This window comes from Haliaeetus albicilla, chromosome 6, assembly GCF_947461875.1.
Source record: "Haliaeetus albicilla chromosome 6, bHalAlb1.1, whole genome shotgun sequence".
Taxonomy (NCBI): Eukaryota; Metazoa; Chordata; class Aves; order Accipitriformes; family Accipitridae; genus Haliaeetus; species Haliaeetus albicilla.
In genome coordinates this window covers 3,236,674-3,254,334 of record NC_091488.1, presented here as the reverse complement: position 1 = coordinate 3,254,334, position 17,661 = coordinate 3,236,674, and the positions used below count along the sequence as shown (strand labels likewise).

The following is a 17,661-nucleotide window of genomic DNA, read 5'->3' as shown; positions in this document are numbered from 1 at the left end:
GCATGGAGGGCTCAGAGAAAAGACCAGTTAGAGCTTTTTCCTTGCATACACCTGACTTTGGCACGGTGAGGAGGTGGAGTATGTTCTGCTCATCTTGATGCTAGAGAGATACCTTCACTCACATGGGTCAGGAGTATTACACACCAGCCTTCAGCTGAGGAGCAAGAACTGTGTCTGGAAAAGGATATATTTCAAACATAGTTGGAAGTGTTTTTAAAAGCCTCAGTTATGACAACTAAAGCTTTACAAGTCCTCGCCTCTAAAATGCCTGACATGCATCTGCCTGTGCCTTCATTAAGAAACCCAGGGAAACTGGTGGGGTTTGTGCTGTTTCACCACAGACTAACCTTGACCTTTTTTCCAAAAACATCGGTGTTGGCTAGTCACTGCCCAAAGAACTTTCCACCTTCATTTGCAGAAAATTCCAGAGGACCATTTGCTGCTCGTGAAAATACGTAAGCACTGATTCCATCTTCTTAGAGAGGCAGGTAGCACCAACACTTCAGAGCCATTTGAGAGCAAATAGGACTCTGTCCTTACAGCCGATATGCTGCTGCAGGAGCATTAACTAGTATTATTTGGCCTGGATATACTGACTATTTTCAACTATCTAGAAGAGAGAATTTTTATGGTTCTGAAACTGAAGATTATTTTCCTTCTCCACAAGGACTCCTTTGCATTGGTAAGAGAGAATTAAAAAAAAAACCTACCAGACTTTGATCCTTCTAACTTACCTAGCCAGTTCCTAGTACAACACTACCTCTCACTGCTGGACCTAGTCTTAGACGGAAGCAGAGGAACCACCCTAACCACCTGTAGCAGCTCCCTGGTACTAAAAGAGACTAGCCATTCTGACAGCCAGAATGCCCATTCCCAGGCACTGGAGAGAATGAGACCACCCCTCTCGGCGGTAGCTAGTTATTCAATCAGCTTAGCTGTAGCAAACCCGCATCCTTGGAAACACAGACAGCTATAGGAAGAATGCCTGTCTGATCTGCAGACGGCCTTTCATCTGGTGCAGTGTATCCACTGTTTGGCTTATTTCTGTTTTTAAACACATGCACAAAACAAGATCACATCACCAAACATGTGGGGTTCAAACTCAGAAGTTACTCAAGTTTTTAAGCTTTGGTAGAGAAACATTTACGAAATAACAATGTCAAGAAATTCTTCAGTTTGAGTAAAAACAGAGTGATAGTGCATTTCATATATACCTAGCTTTCACATGCTTTGGAATTTTGAATCAATTGGATTTAAATGCTTTTGATTAAAATAAAACAATACTCTTTTTCAGCTGTCATACAAACAGTGGCATGTTTGTCATTCAGGTGATGCCATGATTTGAGCCGGTACACAGTGATACAGTTAATTTACCAAACGAAAGTTGTTACCATAGCTCCACTGTGGGACAGCGCAGATCAAACAAAAGACTTTTTCATGAACACTAGTTCAATCCTGACATTCATCTCTGGCCATAACAAGAATGCATCTGTTTCCTGCAGCACAGCACAACAAGCATATTTAAATGCTGCAGGGAAAAAAAAGAAAAAAAGAAAAAAAAAAGAAAGGGAGAATGAGCAGGGATGCACTTTGCTTTGGAAAAGAAAAATAACCCAGCAGGATTTGGGACTTTCTCTGCTAAATGGCTTTATCACAGCAGGTTACTTTGAGCTGATCTTTTGTCCCGTGGGACAGTCATACAAGAACAACTTGGCATGACCTTTGCTCAATTTCTTTTAAATACAAGAAGTGGGAATTCCGCTGTGCAGTTCAGAGCCACCCAACGTTCTCTCAAGGAAAGTGTGATAGCTGCAGAGAAAAGTGCAAGAGAAGCACAGCAACGAAAATGGTAGGCAGCCAAAAACATGGTACAGAAGAGGAAGCTCAGGAAACTCCCAGATTTCAACAAAAGGTGACAAAGATGTATTTTCCATATTGTTTTCTTAGAACTTTAATTTAAATACAGAAGTTATGAATAGAAAATATTGTAAACTCATTGCAAGAGCTCCAAGATAATATAAACTAGCATATATTAACATATGAAAGTACAAATGGAGTATAGTATCAAACCTATGTTAAATGGACAAAATAATTACTTTATTGAGAATTATTCTCATCTTTCTTTTTATGTCTAGGGCATGCTTGATCTGTCTCAAAGACAGTAGGACAAAAAGTTAAAACTCTCAGATTCAGACTTACACATTAAGCTTACAGTTGGTAATTTTTTTGATGATGGAAAAAATATCTTGAAAATAAGAGGGGTGGTATAAAAAACAGAATGCGAGTAAACCCTGGATTATAGCAAAGTAGCAAATTCACCTGTACTATGTCTAAGTCAAAATGCCTAAACATTGTTATATCGTTAAGTACGGACTGTCTTTGTGGAGAATTGTGTGTGTGCATGCTAGTGCTCAGGATATGAGTGTATATGTGTACATTTCCTACAAACATGCAGTATTTTACTCTTTTAATCCTTACATTGGTCTGAATTAATTCATGTTATCACTCAGTTAACTTAAAGTTTTTACATCTGTTATGATCCAGCTCTACTTCGTTTCAGCAGCTGCTTACTAAACTATGCTATTCTCATGACATTTCAACATGAATTACTCAACTGTATGGGGGACTAAACTCCCAAAGGAGCACAGATTACGTAAATTAAAAATTAATAATCTCAGATTATTAATTACCAAGAGGTCTTTGTTTTCAAAACTCTTCATGGGTAGTTAACTGATAGAAATGTGAAGAAATAGATGCTTCTCCATTTGTTTATCAATAAGGATAATGCAGACATCTAAGTTCAAAGGGTAGGTTCCTTGCTTACTGGGCCTGTAAATGCTCTTTCTCCTACCCAAGTTACCTGCTAACATGAGGATGAAGAGGATAAAGTTGCTATTAGGATGTAAAGGCTCTGAAATACAAACATGAAATAGAAACTAGAACACCACATTAATTTCTATTCTGACAGAAAAAAAGGTCTATGGAATGAACATCCAGAGATACTTACTTTTTTTTTTTAAAAACAAACACATTAAATTCTGATTGCAGTTAAATTACAGCAAATCCTAGTAACTCAACCAGAATTGGAGGAATTATGCTAACCGGAACAAACAGAGAGCAGAATCTCATCACCTGCTTGCCTAATACAATATTCCTATTCAAGCCTAGAAGAAAAGTACAAAATATTATAGTGTGAATTAAATAAGGAAGACAAGCGAGAGCAAACTCACAGAGAATGAGTCCTCACATAATTATAATGTCTAAGAATTAAGTCTGATGCCAATGGTATTCAAGAGCGTGCAGTTATTGCCACAGCACGAAAGTCTCTGTTTTAACCACTTTCAGTGCTCTCTCTTTACAATTGCACAAAAATGAACAATTCGTGTATAAGCAGAACATTATTGCAGAGAGGCTGTTACATTTCAAGACCTGGCTGAAAATCAAAAGCGTTGCCACGGGTGAATAGTCTCGGCGTTCACCGTTTCACCTCTCTTCTGCAGAAGGGAGGACAGCATCACGAGATGCTGCGAAGTCTACTTGTAATCCTGACAGCTCTCTGTTGCTGGACTGGTGCTGGCAAAGGCTGTGCTCACAGTGTGGAGAAGCAGCAAGGGACAACTTCTGCTCCCTGGGGGCAGGGAGCCCAGCACAGCAAGGCTGGCAGGACAGTCAGGGCCTCGTCCCCCAGCCCCTAAGGGCCATGAGCAGGACAGGCCCAGGGACGGGAGCCAGAGTCAGCCCAGAACCCAGAGCAGACAAGTCTGTGGTGATCAGGCAGGTTTGAGGTCAAATGAGAAGCGTGACTCAGGGTCAGGTCCAGTGATGGTAACCTGGGTCAGACGCAGCCCAGTGATCACTGGGCAAGTCCATGGTGATAAGGCAGATCCAAGGTCATGCCACAAAGTCAGGCCGCAGGTGGGGACCAGGATCAGGCCTGATGATGGTAACCAGTGTTCTACACAGCCCAGGGATCACCAAACGAGTCCATAATGATAAGGCAGGTCCAACGTCAGGCTGGGAAGCCAGAAGCATGTGTCCAGAGACAAACAGCTCAAGATAACAATTCAGTCTCTCACAGCATGGCTGTGGCTGAGCTGGAGACCAGCACTCCTACAGCCCAGCTCCGGCATGGACTGATGGCAGGCCAGAACTCAAACAGAGCCCCCCGAGAAGAGGGCAGGGGACTCAGGTGAGGCTGGTTGGGGCTGTCATTGCCCTGGCAGCAGCTTCCCCCCACCCCAACCCTGCACAAGGTGTGTCCTCACATCTTAGAGATCTAGCTTCAGAAGAGGTTTGCTGTGGAGTGGGCAGGGGGCCAGCATGGTGGGGACACCAAAGCCCAGGGTCAGGCTGATGACTCAGGAGGAATCACCAGAGAAGACCCCACACAGCCAAGACAGGAAACCAGTCTGCAACATAAATCCAGATCTAGGGAAGGGGCCCTTAGGAAGAAGGCATAAGCATGTGAAGCTTAAATAGGCCCCCTAAGCCCATGGGCAGAGGATGTGGGGTGGAGGCCCCAGGTGAGGCTTGTAAGGGCCATCAAGGTCTTTTAGTGCCCTCAGGGTCCTGACACACATGAAGTGACTTATATCCAAGACCAAATGTGCCCAATTTTCATGAAAATAGAAAATGGCACACCACCATCACGAGTGCTGAACCTCCAAACAAATATCAGATCTCTCCTCCCAAACATGAAAGTGCTTGAATATTTCAGAGGAAAAGCCCCCAAAATATCTGCAGGGTATTCTCAATCTCTTTTCCAGAAACAGCTGCATTATGCTGGTAGAAGTCGTCCATAACTGCTCAGTGGGCAGAAGATGCCCAGCCAGTAACATGTCAGATCAAAAGTTTCAAAGGTGGCAAATTTATAAGCAACTGAAATAAGATCTTAGGGTCAAACACTCTTAATAACTAGTAAAAGCTAAACTAGTTAGCAGGTGATCATTTTACAGTGCCTAAGTACACGTTTTGTCTTAAATAAGGTGCATATCTCTACCCAGATTATGAAAACCACCAGTTATTACATTTTTGGTACCCAAACGTGACCCCCCAACAATCACTTGAATGCAGTTTACAGCATGATTGTTTGATCTTTTAATTGGCAGATTTGCATTTGAAATAGTATGGGAAAAGACCTGTGAAGGCATTTGCATTAAAAATTGACAAATGGGAACATAAAGGTTGACAAGAACAGTAGAGGGTAAAAAAAGTATTGGGTACTTGGAATACTGGAAAAGATAGTGTGACAGAATACTGACAATCAGTCTGAGAGTTTTGAAATTGAGCTGGGGGAGAAGGAAGGCACCAGATAGATTGAAAATGGGTAGAAGTGACCACAATACAAATATGTGCAGGAAAGGCAGTCTTAGCTTTGTGTGGATTTAAGGGGATCGAAGTGCATATCTAGAAAGCCAGAAGAGGGAAAAAAGAGAAAGGAGGGATAACAACGTAGTTTAAATGTAAATAGGAAAGAGATTTTTCTTAAATTGTATTTTATCTGTAACAATAAGAAGCAGAACAGAGAATATGAATAATTTAGGCAAAGTTTACACTGAGATATATAAAGTAGAGAGATCTGTAATATCCAGCATTATATGTCTTGATAGTGGTAAAGTTGCAGCTGAAGTACTGTGCTTGCACCACTCTGCAAGAAATCTATAGAGAATTCAAAATAGAACAGGGAGGATAATGAGAAGATCTGTAAAATATGACCTATGAGAAACTACTGCAACAACCGGGGCAGTTTAGTCAAGTCATGAGAGACGTGACAAAAATACCAACCTACTGCTGAATGTCAGCTCTCTACTCCCAATCCTCAAACTATTGTTTCAAAATCTTAACCATATGAGTCATACAAAAAGCAAAGGAGAATAAATCTGGTGTCTGTGTCCAGTAGAAAAAAACGAGCAAGGGCAACAGATTGCAGCAATGGAGGTCCAGGTTAGACATGAAGAAAAACTTTCTAATAAGAATGAGCAAACAGTGCTTCCCAACCTCTGTCCATCCCACAGGATTGTCCCACTGCCAGAAATCCCTCATCCTCCCCTGACAACCCAATAATTAAAAGCTTGATTGTTAAAATTGGCAAGGACAACAGAACAATCTAATAACAGGACAGACAGACCTAACATTTCTCACACTAAGTGACCGTCTCTCTGACAGTGGAAAAACAAAATGAAGACAGATATCCTCTTGGTCAAAACCCAACCATAATTTCTCACCATTTTCTTCGAAAGTGCTTGTAAAAGTAGTTCATGAAAGAGCAAGAACACAAAGAACCTGCCCCAAAGTGGGTAGCCTCACTTATTCAAAGCAGTGCTGTAAAGCATGGATGAATGGCATTATCAAAAGCCACTATTTTCAAGAATTTATGGATTTCAGATGATTTATATATGAACTGGAATTAACATGGCATTTTTACTTAAACTCTTATGTGAAGACTGACTGATTTGATTCTGTACAAATATCCTGAGAATATAGCATTTATTAAAAATCACATCTCCACTATGGAATTATGGCAAGAACCAGGTTTAAGATTATGTTATATCAAATCCTCTGTTTTCACTCTTTGTAATTTATGGACTGTCATTGCATATAAAAAAACCTTATGGATTTAATCCCTATACAATCCTATAAGACTCTTTCATAAATAGGAAATATTTTGGATTTATTCTAACAAAAAGGTGGTAGTTTGTAAGCATTGTGCATTCCACTGGAATGATGAACTACAACTTAAAAAGGAATTAAAGCTACAATATCAGACAACATGACATGGAAGCAGCAAAGCAATGGTGTTGGAGGCAGTGAAAACCAGTGGGGTGTATTTTAATTCATACCTTTCATTCTCTTCCTTTTTTTTTCCCACCTATGCAGGTGCGAAAAAAAACCCTACTGTTGTGGGGTTTTAATCTCAGTCTAAAAATATGTGATTTAACTAACTGATCATCTCAGCAATAAGGTATCTTTTTCTGCTGTTTTTTGACTACTAATTGTAGCATGTCTAGAATTAGTATGACATAGATAGATAGATACATATGTAGAAACATAGTATTTTAACTAATCTGCTCCAGACATAAGCCATTCCTCCATCTTACAAAGTCTCCAGTTAACAGTCATTAAAACCTTCAAGATCCAAAATATATACATTGAAGCAAAATTCAGCTCATCTGTTAAATATTCAATAATTTATTCTATGATGTTTTCTGTAGATGTTTGGCTTTGAAGTCAAACACTATTTAACCATACCAGTCCCTGGTTTTCCATAGTTTCCTGCTGGTATTTGAACAGAAATTACTTCAGGGTCTATTTCTCTTCATTACAATTCAGTTTTAAGTCAGAAGACTCTTGCAGCCTCTGTCATGCTAAGACCATTTTAAATACAACTTCTGCTGTGCTAACTGGTGCTTGAGGTTCACCAAGGCACTTCAGACACTTGGTGATGTTCTCCAAGGACCGAAATGCATTCCAGTGCCCACTTTTACAAAGGACATCAGAATAATGGAGCATCTTTGCTTTAATTCAGCAAATGTCACAGTCCTTAGCCTGGAGAGTTTGCTGAGTATTTACAGACTCCTCTGTAGTAGTAAGGTCTCTGGACAGCTGTGAGGAACTAAGCCAAAATACTGTGTTAGCAAGTGGCTTGTGTGTAAGTCATTATACTCTGCTGCAGATAGCAGGCTATAGCACTGCCTTACCGTTAGAAGGAGCAGAAAGCACTCCTTGGTACGTGGTTGTGAAATGCCTATCATCTCCCTGCTCAAGCAGTTTGAGGCCTTTAATGGGTTTACTCACAATTTCCAAGTACAGGTTGCTCCTTCTAGGGATTTTGCCTTAAGATAAGGATGCAGTTAGTGTACACTAAACAGCATAGCTATGAACCCGGATGTAGTACGTTTGACGAAGTAAGCCTCTTGCTTATCCTAATCCATCAAGTATAGAGAAAAGAACCCCTCTGAGGGAAGTGGACACATTAATTCGTGTTCAGATTTCAGCCATGTTGGCCTACCAGTGCTAGTCTGCTAGAATCAGTTTAACAAGCGTAATATGGTAAAAAGCATGGCAGAAGTTTTATAGGTGCTGGTGGAAGTTTGTTTCGTTACAGTTGTGGGCACTGATCAATGCTCCACTAAAAGATTTAAAAAATATGAATGGCTAAATAGAAACAAACAAACAAACAAACAAAAAAGCAAGGAGATATTTAAAAATTAGGGCTTGAAGACATAGAAGAATCGACTCAGAATATTTGTCTCTATAATCTTCAGCTGCCCACGAAGCTTAGAGAGGGATAATACTTTCAGTCTCAGAAAGGAGAGGATTTAAATGTAACACCTAAACCTTTTTATTTTAATTATTTTTTGTACTTTGAGAATTAATTGTTCCAGTTTGCAAACTGAAATTCCATATAGAAAAAGCCACACCACATATCAGACAGAACCTTCCTAACGGCTAAGATTTTTCCCTGTTTGCTGTCTATTCAATTCAGACCTTGGAATTAGCTTTAAGAGGATTGGGATCATGGTTTCCCGGCTTGTTTGCATGTAACGTTAATTTATGCACCCTGGGACAGGATTTTTATGCATCAGATGTCTATTCAAGCCCAAGCAGCTGTTGCCAAGAGCTCAGTCCTTAACGGCAGTGGCTATACGTCCCTGTTATTTCTGAAGGAATGACAGGAGGGTGCCCAGGAGACCGTACTCGGCCTGATGCAGGATATTTGGTTACATAAAAGCAATTAGATGCATGAACCTTCCCACCCGTCACTCTTGCTTCACTGTTCTTTTAAAAGTTGGCTGACTTGTAAGGATTTACAGAAGGCCATCTGCTGAGCTTCTCCAGTCAAACCTAATTTTTATTTCTTTACTTTAGAGAGTAAAGAAGACACACTCCAGCTTTTTGAAAGCCCATTTTGCCCCCACTGCTAGAAGAAGATGCAATTTAGGATATCTTATTCAGAGTATCCAATGCATTGACTAAGATCATCAGAGCCAAGATGGCCTGTGAGAAATTCCATTTGGATAGACATGACAGACCCCACAACCTTCCCTCTGCCATTATTTCAACTCTCTCTCCCTCTGTTAATGAGGTACACAACACTTCTTAATCATGCTGTTCAAACAGGAGGAAAAAAAAAGAATTATAAAGTATTTCCCAGAGGTGGAAATTAAATAAGCAGCAAGAAAAGTATTCCACTTCCACTTTGAAATTCTGGCACAACTTCGATAGGTGGTAACACTACGGCAAGAGAGACATCATTCTTTAATGCTACATGTATATGGAAAAACTTATCTCTATAAACATCAAATTAAAATTCAGTCAAAGTCAATAGCAAACTCTCAGCATGAAAGCAAAGATGAAATTCCCCCTTTCGTGGTCAAAATAAATAAAAGGCAAGGGAATTTACATTTCCAGTTTATCAGCAATCATCCAGCTGCAAGAAGGTCTGTTTCCCTCTCACCTCTTTTCCCACGCAGCCTCCTGGTCAGGGGGGGCTGGACACTGATCCCGAGCACCCGGTGCTACTCCTTCAGCACGCCAGCACTGGTCCCTGAGGAGCTGGCCTGTGCGGTTGGGTTTATAAAAGGGCTGCCTGCTACCTCTGGCTGCTCTAGTCCTAACACTGCTCAGCCATGCTGTCCAAATGTTGTTCTGATGGCGTAACACTCCTTCAAATATTTTTCCTAAGAAAATGAACTACACAGTTCAGGCAGAGTGCTGTATTAATCATGGTATAATCATTTCTCTTGAGTATGCTTTCTGTAATGTGTGAGCAGTCCTCACAGAATAACTGCTAAAGGAACTCAGTTATGTGAAAGGGATTCAGCTGTGAGATTTAGTTAGTCTGGCTACCTGTTTTCCTTGCTCAGTCACCTCTTTCAGCACGTATTTTCCTTTTTTCTCAACTGCTGTCTTATTCTTTCTTTTCACATTCTCTTTTCTTTCTACTTCCTTTCTCATCTCCTCTTCTTCACATACCTACCCCTTTCCCTTTCATGTAGCTCATATATTTTTTTTTGTATTGCACTTGGCCTCCTTTGAAGACGTGCAAAACATAAGACATTTGAAATTAAGCTCTTGAGTCCTAGGGAGCGACCCCGAGGCACAATTCTCTTGTAACTCCTCATGGCTTTGGATGGCCTTAAATGTTTGCGTCCCTTGATGAAGTCTGATTTTTAAGAAACAATGCTTATGGTGCCCACCGCAGCTAAGTACTGCTGGAATCCACTGTAACGAATCTATCGAGGTTAACAATAGCCAACGGAATCTCTCCGTTCTAAAGAGCGTTGGCTTTATATTACCTTGATCGTATTCTCATGCTGTTGAAGAGTACGGAGGCTGGGTGTTTGGCTTCGGCAGTGTAGCAGCCACAGCTGCCTGCGGTGAAGCAGCTGTCTGGTGCGACCGCAGATGTAGTGGTGACTCCTGGGCAGGCATTAGCCAGGTTCCTCGCTAAGGGCCTGGGAACTCTGTCACGTATTTGGCTGTAACGGAAAGGTGTTGCCGCGTTTAGACGGAGCCGCCACCGTTACGACGACGTCCAGTTACCCATCTCTTGGCAGAAGAGAATGGCGTTTTTACCGAACCTGTTTTGTATTATCGTTCCTTTCGCTGAGAAGCAACTCGATTTCTTCCGCGCCACGAATTTGCAAAAGCATTGCCGAGCAACTCAACCCAAGCCAACGTGACTATGTATTTCTGAAAGAAACGCACCCCCTTCCCCCTCCGAACTCCTTTGACGTCATTAACCGAACCCCCCCTCCAACCACACGACAACACCCAGACGTGCCAGCCCTACTCCCAGCCGGCGCTCCCAGCACCTTTTCCCTCCCCAGGGAGGAGAAGCGGGCGGCCCTTCCCCTTTCTTCCTCTTCCCCTTCCCCTTCCCCTTCCCCTTCCCGCCCTGGGAGCCGGCCCCAGGGACCCCAGGCTGGCGCTGTCCCTTCAGCACCGCGCCGCTGAGGGAAGCGGGGCGGGGCGGGGGGGGGGCGGCAACCCCGGTTGCCGTGGCAACCATCGGCGGCCGTGCCGGGGAGCCCCCCCCCCTTCCTTTTCCCCTCACGGTGGGGCGGGCCCACGCGTGACGGCGAAGCCCCGCGCCGGGCGGGCCCGGGCGGCGGCGGCGGCGGCGGCGGCTGCGGGCGAGGCTGCCGCCGGCCATGCCAGTGCTGGCGCCCGATGCTGAGTCAGAAAGAGGTATCCCGAGATCCCCCTCTGAGGCGCGGCGCTCGGAGGAGGCCATGGAGGAGCTGGAGCACACCTGCCCTCAGCCTCGCCTGGTGAGTCGGGTGCTGCCCCGCCTCGGACCTCCCGCCCGAGCCTTCCCCGGGCGCTGCGGGGACGGTGAGGGGATGAGGGGTGTGGGGGGGAGAGGGCCGTGCCGCCCGCCGGCGGGTCCCTTTGTGTGGCGCGGCGACTCCGCGGGGAGAGGGTAAAGCGAAGGCTGCTGCGGGGGTGCGGGACCCCTCCCGCCCGCCCTTGTCGGCTGGGGACTTCGGGGAGGACGGTGAGAGCCGGGCAGAACTGCTGCTCCCTTCTTCAAAAAAAAAACAAAACCAAAAAACCCCAAACCCGCCGAATAAGGGCGCGTCGGGGCAATGATGTGGCAAGGTCCGCCGCCTTTGGTTAAGGGGCTGGCGTGAGAGAGACGCGGTTTCGGCTCAGGGAGCGGGCGGCGTGTGGCTCGGTAAAGCCGCACCGCGGCGAGAGAAGCCGCACGGCTCGGGGAACGACCGCCCGGCACGGAACCGGGGCGGGGGGGCGGCAGCGGGGGGGCGAGGGCCGCTCCCGGCCTCTCCCCGAGCCGCGGCGCCGGCCCACAGCCGCGTCCCGCCGGGGACGGCAGCCTCCGCCTCCGCCTCCGCCTCCTCCGCGGTGGGCCCGGCAGGCCAGCCCCTCGGCCGGGAGCGGGAAAGGCGGCTTCTCTCAACTTCAGAGCCCAGGGAAGAGGTTCTAGTTCCGTGCGGGAGGAAGGGAGGCTTGGAGAGCTGCGGGGTTTTGGGGGGGCTGGATGAGGGAGAGCCGGGAGAGCGGCAGTAAAAATAGACTCCTTCGGTGGCCTTCGGTTAAAGGTGAGGGAAGGGTCCCTCAGGCAACTTTACGAGGCCCCTGTACCCAGACAGTCAGGGTTCCGAGAGCTGCGCTTTTCTGATGGGCTCATTGAAAATAACTGGAATGGTTCCTTGCTGCTTATTTAAACCTTTTACTACTCCCGTCAGGAACAACCACTCGTTTCCCCGCCATGGCGTGCACCATTGGCAAGGCGTTAGAAAAAAGAATAACAACAATACCTACACGCACGCACACAGAAACACAGAGACAGTATCGAGGTGTGAAAGTGCACGATGGATGCAACAGTTTAGTACTGGAAATTAGATCATTCAACACCAGAATTCAGTCACAGTCCTAATTGAAAACATATTTAAACATCCAACTTCAGTAATTAAATTCAACACTATAGTTGAGACGTTCTGATATGACAAGAAATAGCAACAGTCGTTGGAGCTGACCTAAATTAATGTTTTCTGCTTGCTAGTGTTATAATTAGAATCAACTTCAAAGAAGACTGTTAATTTGTTCGTGGAAGGCTTTTGGAGCTGTTTTAATGGGGAAAGTTAGCTCACGTGTTGTTACTGCAGTGTGTTCGTACAGGCTGTCTAAGATTTCTCTGTCAAAAGCTCAGATATAACAACCCGTTTGAATATATTACTCCACGTAGTCTGACATTTTAAAAGATTTTAAAGAAAGAAGTGACAACATGATGCCAGTATTTACAGTATCATGCATTCCAGTATAATTTCTGTGGAAATTAAGGTGACAGCTAGAGTACACGAATAAAACAGGAATTCATTATGATGTTTTAGATCTTCCCGAGTACCAATAATGGACAATGGAGACATCTTGAATAAAGATTTATGGAAAGTGTGTCGTTATAAAGTGATATTTTGTCAGTCAGCAGATCTACGTTACCTTCAGGAAAAAAAAAAAAAAATTGCCTGGTGAAGTATAATGCAAAACACCGTACTTGTTAGGGCATAAGGAGTGATGCAAGCAAGCGTAGCCAAGTTATGGCTTAAGCGAGAAGAATTCAGAGCCAGTGTCCTGAAGAGTTAAAGTGAATCACCCCTTGACAGATGATCTAATAACATGGATATCAAGTTCCTATCAGATCTTTTTTAAGATCTTCAGTACTTTCTCTGATCCCACTCCTCTGAAGGCAGCACGTACAGTGGTGGGCCAGTAGTAACCAAGTCACTTACTTCATTAACGTAAATGAAAGAGGGCGTCTCGGTTAACATTTTAGTATCGTTTTATTATCCTGGACCTCAGGATGGCTTTGGTACCTCAGAATGATATAACTGGTGGCTGTAAAAGTAAAGTCTGTGATATTTACAGATGACTCTTTAATGCTGTTCATTGGTTATAACGCATCTCTAAAATTAATTGTCTTTTGGGCTTTCTAGTTCTTAATATAGGCTCATGTTTAGGAAGCAATTTTTGTTAAGAAATATAACTTCAGAATTGGCTCAAATTTTAGAAGATGAAAAGGGGGTTAGTTCTTTTCTGAAACAGTTGTCGTCCTTTTCATTAAAACAGGAATTACTTATTTAAAGCCTTAAAACTGCAAATATTTTTAATGCATGTCTGCCACCAGGTCCTCTAATTTTAGGCTATGGAGTCTGCTAGCTTGGCAGGAAGTGTCACAGTAGGACTAAAGACAACCCCTGTATCCTTCAAAGAGCAGGAAAACAGGGGACGTTGAAGGCAGTTCTCAGGTAAGTTTCAATGCGTATTGAAACCTGATGTTTTGCAGTACCTAGTACTGTTGTGATATAAATTGCCATTAATTTTTTCCCAAGACACTCTTTGGGTTTTCTTAACCAACTAGAGCATTAATGAGCATTCGTGCTTCAGTCAATTCCCCTGGTCCATCTCTCACTTAATCTTTGCCTTCTCTACGTTCTCAAATTCCACGTGTCTGAATGCCAGGAAAATCTCTCCCTGAGTGATACGCGTACCTTAGTCTCAATGCACAATGGAGAAACAAACCAATTAGAGTCGCAGGCTTGTTCCGCAGCTGTGATTTTAGCAGTTTTGTAGTCAAGAAAAAAAATCCCACAAACAGCGTTTCTCCAACCCTGGTTTGTATAGTTTTGCATTTATCTGTTTCTTGTCTGGACCAAACTGCTGGGTTAGGCCACTTTCTCATCTACCACTGTCCCATCCATTTTTTTTAAGTGAGCACTGCTTCTCCTATTTAAACCCTAGGATACCCGTGGTTTGGTCATGGGGGCATTCATTGTTTTAAATGGGATAAACATGGCTGCCAGTCACATCATGCCGCACATTCCAGGTATGGCAGTTGTCCCCAGATAACTTTCAACAAGCTGCAGAGCACTGCAGGGCTGTGGATCTCAGCGTGGGAATCCCAGCATTAGGGTGTGCCTGCGTGCGTCTGTACTAAAAAGGGCCATAAGTGAGGCAAGCTCTTAGTTTAACTGGGTGGCAGAGATACCGTAGGGGGAAATACCAAAGAGTAAGTACAAAGCCTTGTGAAATGATTTGCTTATTTTTTTACAGTTCATTTATGTCTCTTGGGGCCAAGAGTTTGACTTTGGTCCCACGTGTGGGCAGCTCCTTGAAGGATTGGTGTGCACCTTGAGAATTACCAATCCTCACCCTGCATGAAACAAACAGGCATTTCAACACACCTTGTTCAGGAAGACAATTCCAGATAGTGTCTTTCATAAAAGGAAACAATGGCAATTTATAAGGACAGTGCTGCAGATAAAGCAAAACCGAATACACATTGAAGCTTACTTGATAACAAATTTCAAAACCTACTGCTTGGTCTTACCTTTCCCTTGAACACGCCAAGAGCTTCTTGTCCTCGTATGGAAAAGACGTTGGACGACGTCTCTGTCATCCAACACAGGCCTCAGTGGCAACATCTGGGAGAGTACTCGTGGGATCTGGGTACCAATGTCTTATTTTCAAAACTGGCTGAAGTCCTTAGGGTTAGGTCAGCTAAGGGAATGCAGGGCAATGAAACATATGTTTCCATCGCAGTACCTACCTCCCTGTGCTTTGAGTCTAACGTGAATTTGAGCCCGAATCAGGAATACAGGCTCTTCTGCAACACACAGGGAAAGTCAGGCACAACTTAAGGAAACTTAAGAAAGCAGATGAGCAGAAAACCACCTGAATTAGCCAAGGTGAACTACAGGGGAGGAGAGGGAGTAGACAGGTAGGCGGTTGGTTTGGCCTGTGCTTATGGGGACATTGGTGGGTAGAGGGCCAGGCAGGAATTAAGCATCAGTTTTCATGAATTTAAAGTGAATCTATCTTCAAGATGACGTAAAGAAGCAGATATGTCCTTTCGCTGTGTCTGCTCTGTCCTTGGCAATGCAATCCCAGGAATACAGGGCTGTTCCCGAGGTCGTGGTTACGTGACATCCATGCTACCGTTGGATGCCTGTTCTCAGGCAGTTTGAGCTGTGGCCAGATCCCATTTGCCTGTGCAGGAGATGGCATCGGGGCCTTCTGTGGAAGTACCCAACTAGTTTTCTTCTGCTTAGTGTCACCACTGCAAGGACAGACTAGCTGGAGACTTAGGGCCTATCCATATGGCAGATAAAACATGTTCTGCCAAGGCACTGTAAGCATCAGGGCCATTTGAGGTTCACCCTGGCAATCCCAGTGCCTGCTCCCAAGCCTGGATTTAATTCTACTGCCACGTCTTGAGATTCAGAGGCTATGGACTTTTACAGTTCAATAGGAATTAGGTATCAAATATCTTGGGGCCGCTGAATCTACAATACTTTGCAGAATGAGACTCGGGTACAATTGAAGATCACAGCTCTCACATCACTTTAGGTATCAGCTGCTTTAGCTATTTTGCTTATTTCATTGATTTTTTAGAAGACATTAGTACATTAATTCATTTTTTCAAATTATTCAAGTACATTTGGAAAACACTGTTTTTTTTTTTTTTATTTTATTGAAGGGTAGAGGAGAACGTTTTAGTACTTTCACTGGAGCTGTATAATGGTTTAAGGGGGCACTAGACTCCTTTAGACAATTTCGTTGTTGCTGCTGTTAAGCAATGAAACGTTAAGTGCAAAATTTGAAATAAGCATGCATGCCTTGGATTCCTATATTTTCATCCCTGGATGCCTTACTCCCTTCATATTTGCAAACAGTGTTTTGAGAGGGTCTGATGCAACCTCTATAATTATTTCAGATATTTTCTTTCCATGAGCTTCCATAGATCTTCATCTTTATCTTTCCTGTATCACTGAAAGGTATATGCAATTTTAATCAGGGGAGCTAATGATGAATTTAGGGGGTTTCATTGTGGTTAAAAAGTGTCCCATGCATCTGTTTCTCTCTCACGTGATGTTATGACTGTAAGGGGTCTGCCATCTGTTTACTTCAATGTGGAACTAAGCATAAATATATATGGAAATAGCCTTACATTTAAGGAACCCAAAATGACTTTATATGACCAAATATCTTTTTGGTTCTTTACAAGTTTGGGTTTTGCTCTGGATTAATTTTTCATTTTCATAAATGTTGACTACTACATAAAAGCACAAACCCATAAAAACATGCCAAATGTGGTTTGCACTTGGGGGCATGTAGCAATCTCTGCCGCACTTAAAAAAAAACAAACAAAAACTGCCTGTAGACACCAAAAATCTGCTGTGATTTCCCTTTACCACATCAAAGGACATGCAATTGGTATAGGTTCTGGAATGCCATAGTCTCTGCAAAAGCATGTTGCAATATGTGTTCATCAGACATACAGAACTACCAGTATTTTTTCAGGATTCACAAATGACACACAAAGACAGGGAGAAAACATTACATTCAATGTATTGCATTCTTTGCTTGCGAATGCATATATGCAATGCTACTTTAGAAGCAGCTTTTATTAGGAGAATATTACTGATTCCTTAAACTGTGCTGTTGTCGTTACTATGAAGGTTTGTATCATATCTTTAAAAAAGAGTAGAAAAGCATTGTAAATAGATTCTCTCTGTTTCCTCCTCAAAAACATAAACAACATTATAAGGTAACATGTATAAAATGTAAAAAGAAACCAAACACACATACGTGGCTGTGGAACAGAAGAAATACAGAATTAGGAGCCAAACACTAACTACACGGGCAATAAGTACGTGTAGTGTATAACCACACTCCCAGGATCATGCACAGACACTCAATGCAGCCAGAACTGTCTATCCCAATATGTGCTTATACCTTTGTTTCCACGTAATCTGCTTTCCTTTCCTATACACATGCAGACAGATGGCATAAGGTGAAAAGCTCTTGTGAAAGGCACTGGATGAACTGGGGATCTGGTAGAGAAGGCCAGTGCATTCACTATGGGAAAACAGTTCTTCCCAGGGTGCTTCTGCCTGCCAGCTGTGGAACCGCAGAGAGTATGTGTGCGGGAGGAAAAATGGGGTTTGGTGGTTTGTTGTTGGGGTTTTTTTTGCTTCAACATAGCTCTACTTCAAGTAACGGTTTATACAGAATGCTGTCCTATATCTGACATGAAATAATTCATAGATGTTAAGTATCTTTCTGTAGAAGCACAAGGAGAGTTTGAATACAGGGCCAAATTCACCCAATAGCTTAGCTATAACTCAGTTCATT

At 43.3% G+C, this 17,661-nt stretch overlaps 1 protein-coding gene across 4 annotated transcripts in view; it reads left to right on the top strand.

Annotated features, from left to right (window-relative positions):
- Window positions 1-10,902: 10,902 nt before the first annotated feature.
- The window catches only part of PCYT1B (phosphate cytidylyltransferase 1B, choline), a 33,984-nt gene continuing 27,225 nt past the window's right edge, over window positions 10,903-17,661 (top strand). Inside the window, exon 1 of one of the 4 annotated variants that reach the window (XM_069784867.1) lies at window positions 10,903-11,276. In XM_069784867.1, coding sequence (XP_069640968.1) covers window positions 11,157-11,276 — 120 coding nt within the window. In that variant the 5' untranslated portion in view covers window positions 10,903-11,156. The remainder of the gene's footprint in view (window positions 11,277-17,661) is intronic. The other 3 variants (XM_069784869.1, XM_069784865.1, XM_069784868.1) reach the window with 3 other exon arrangements.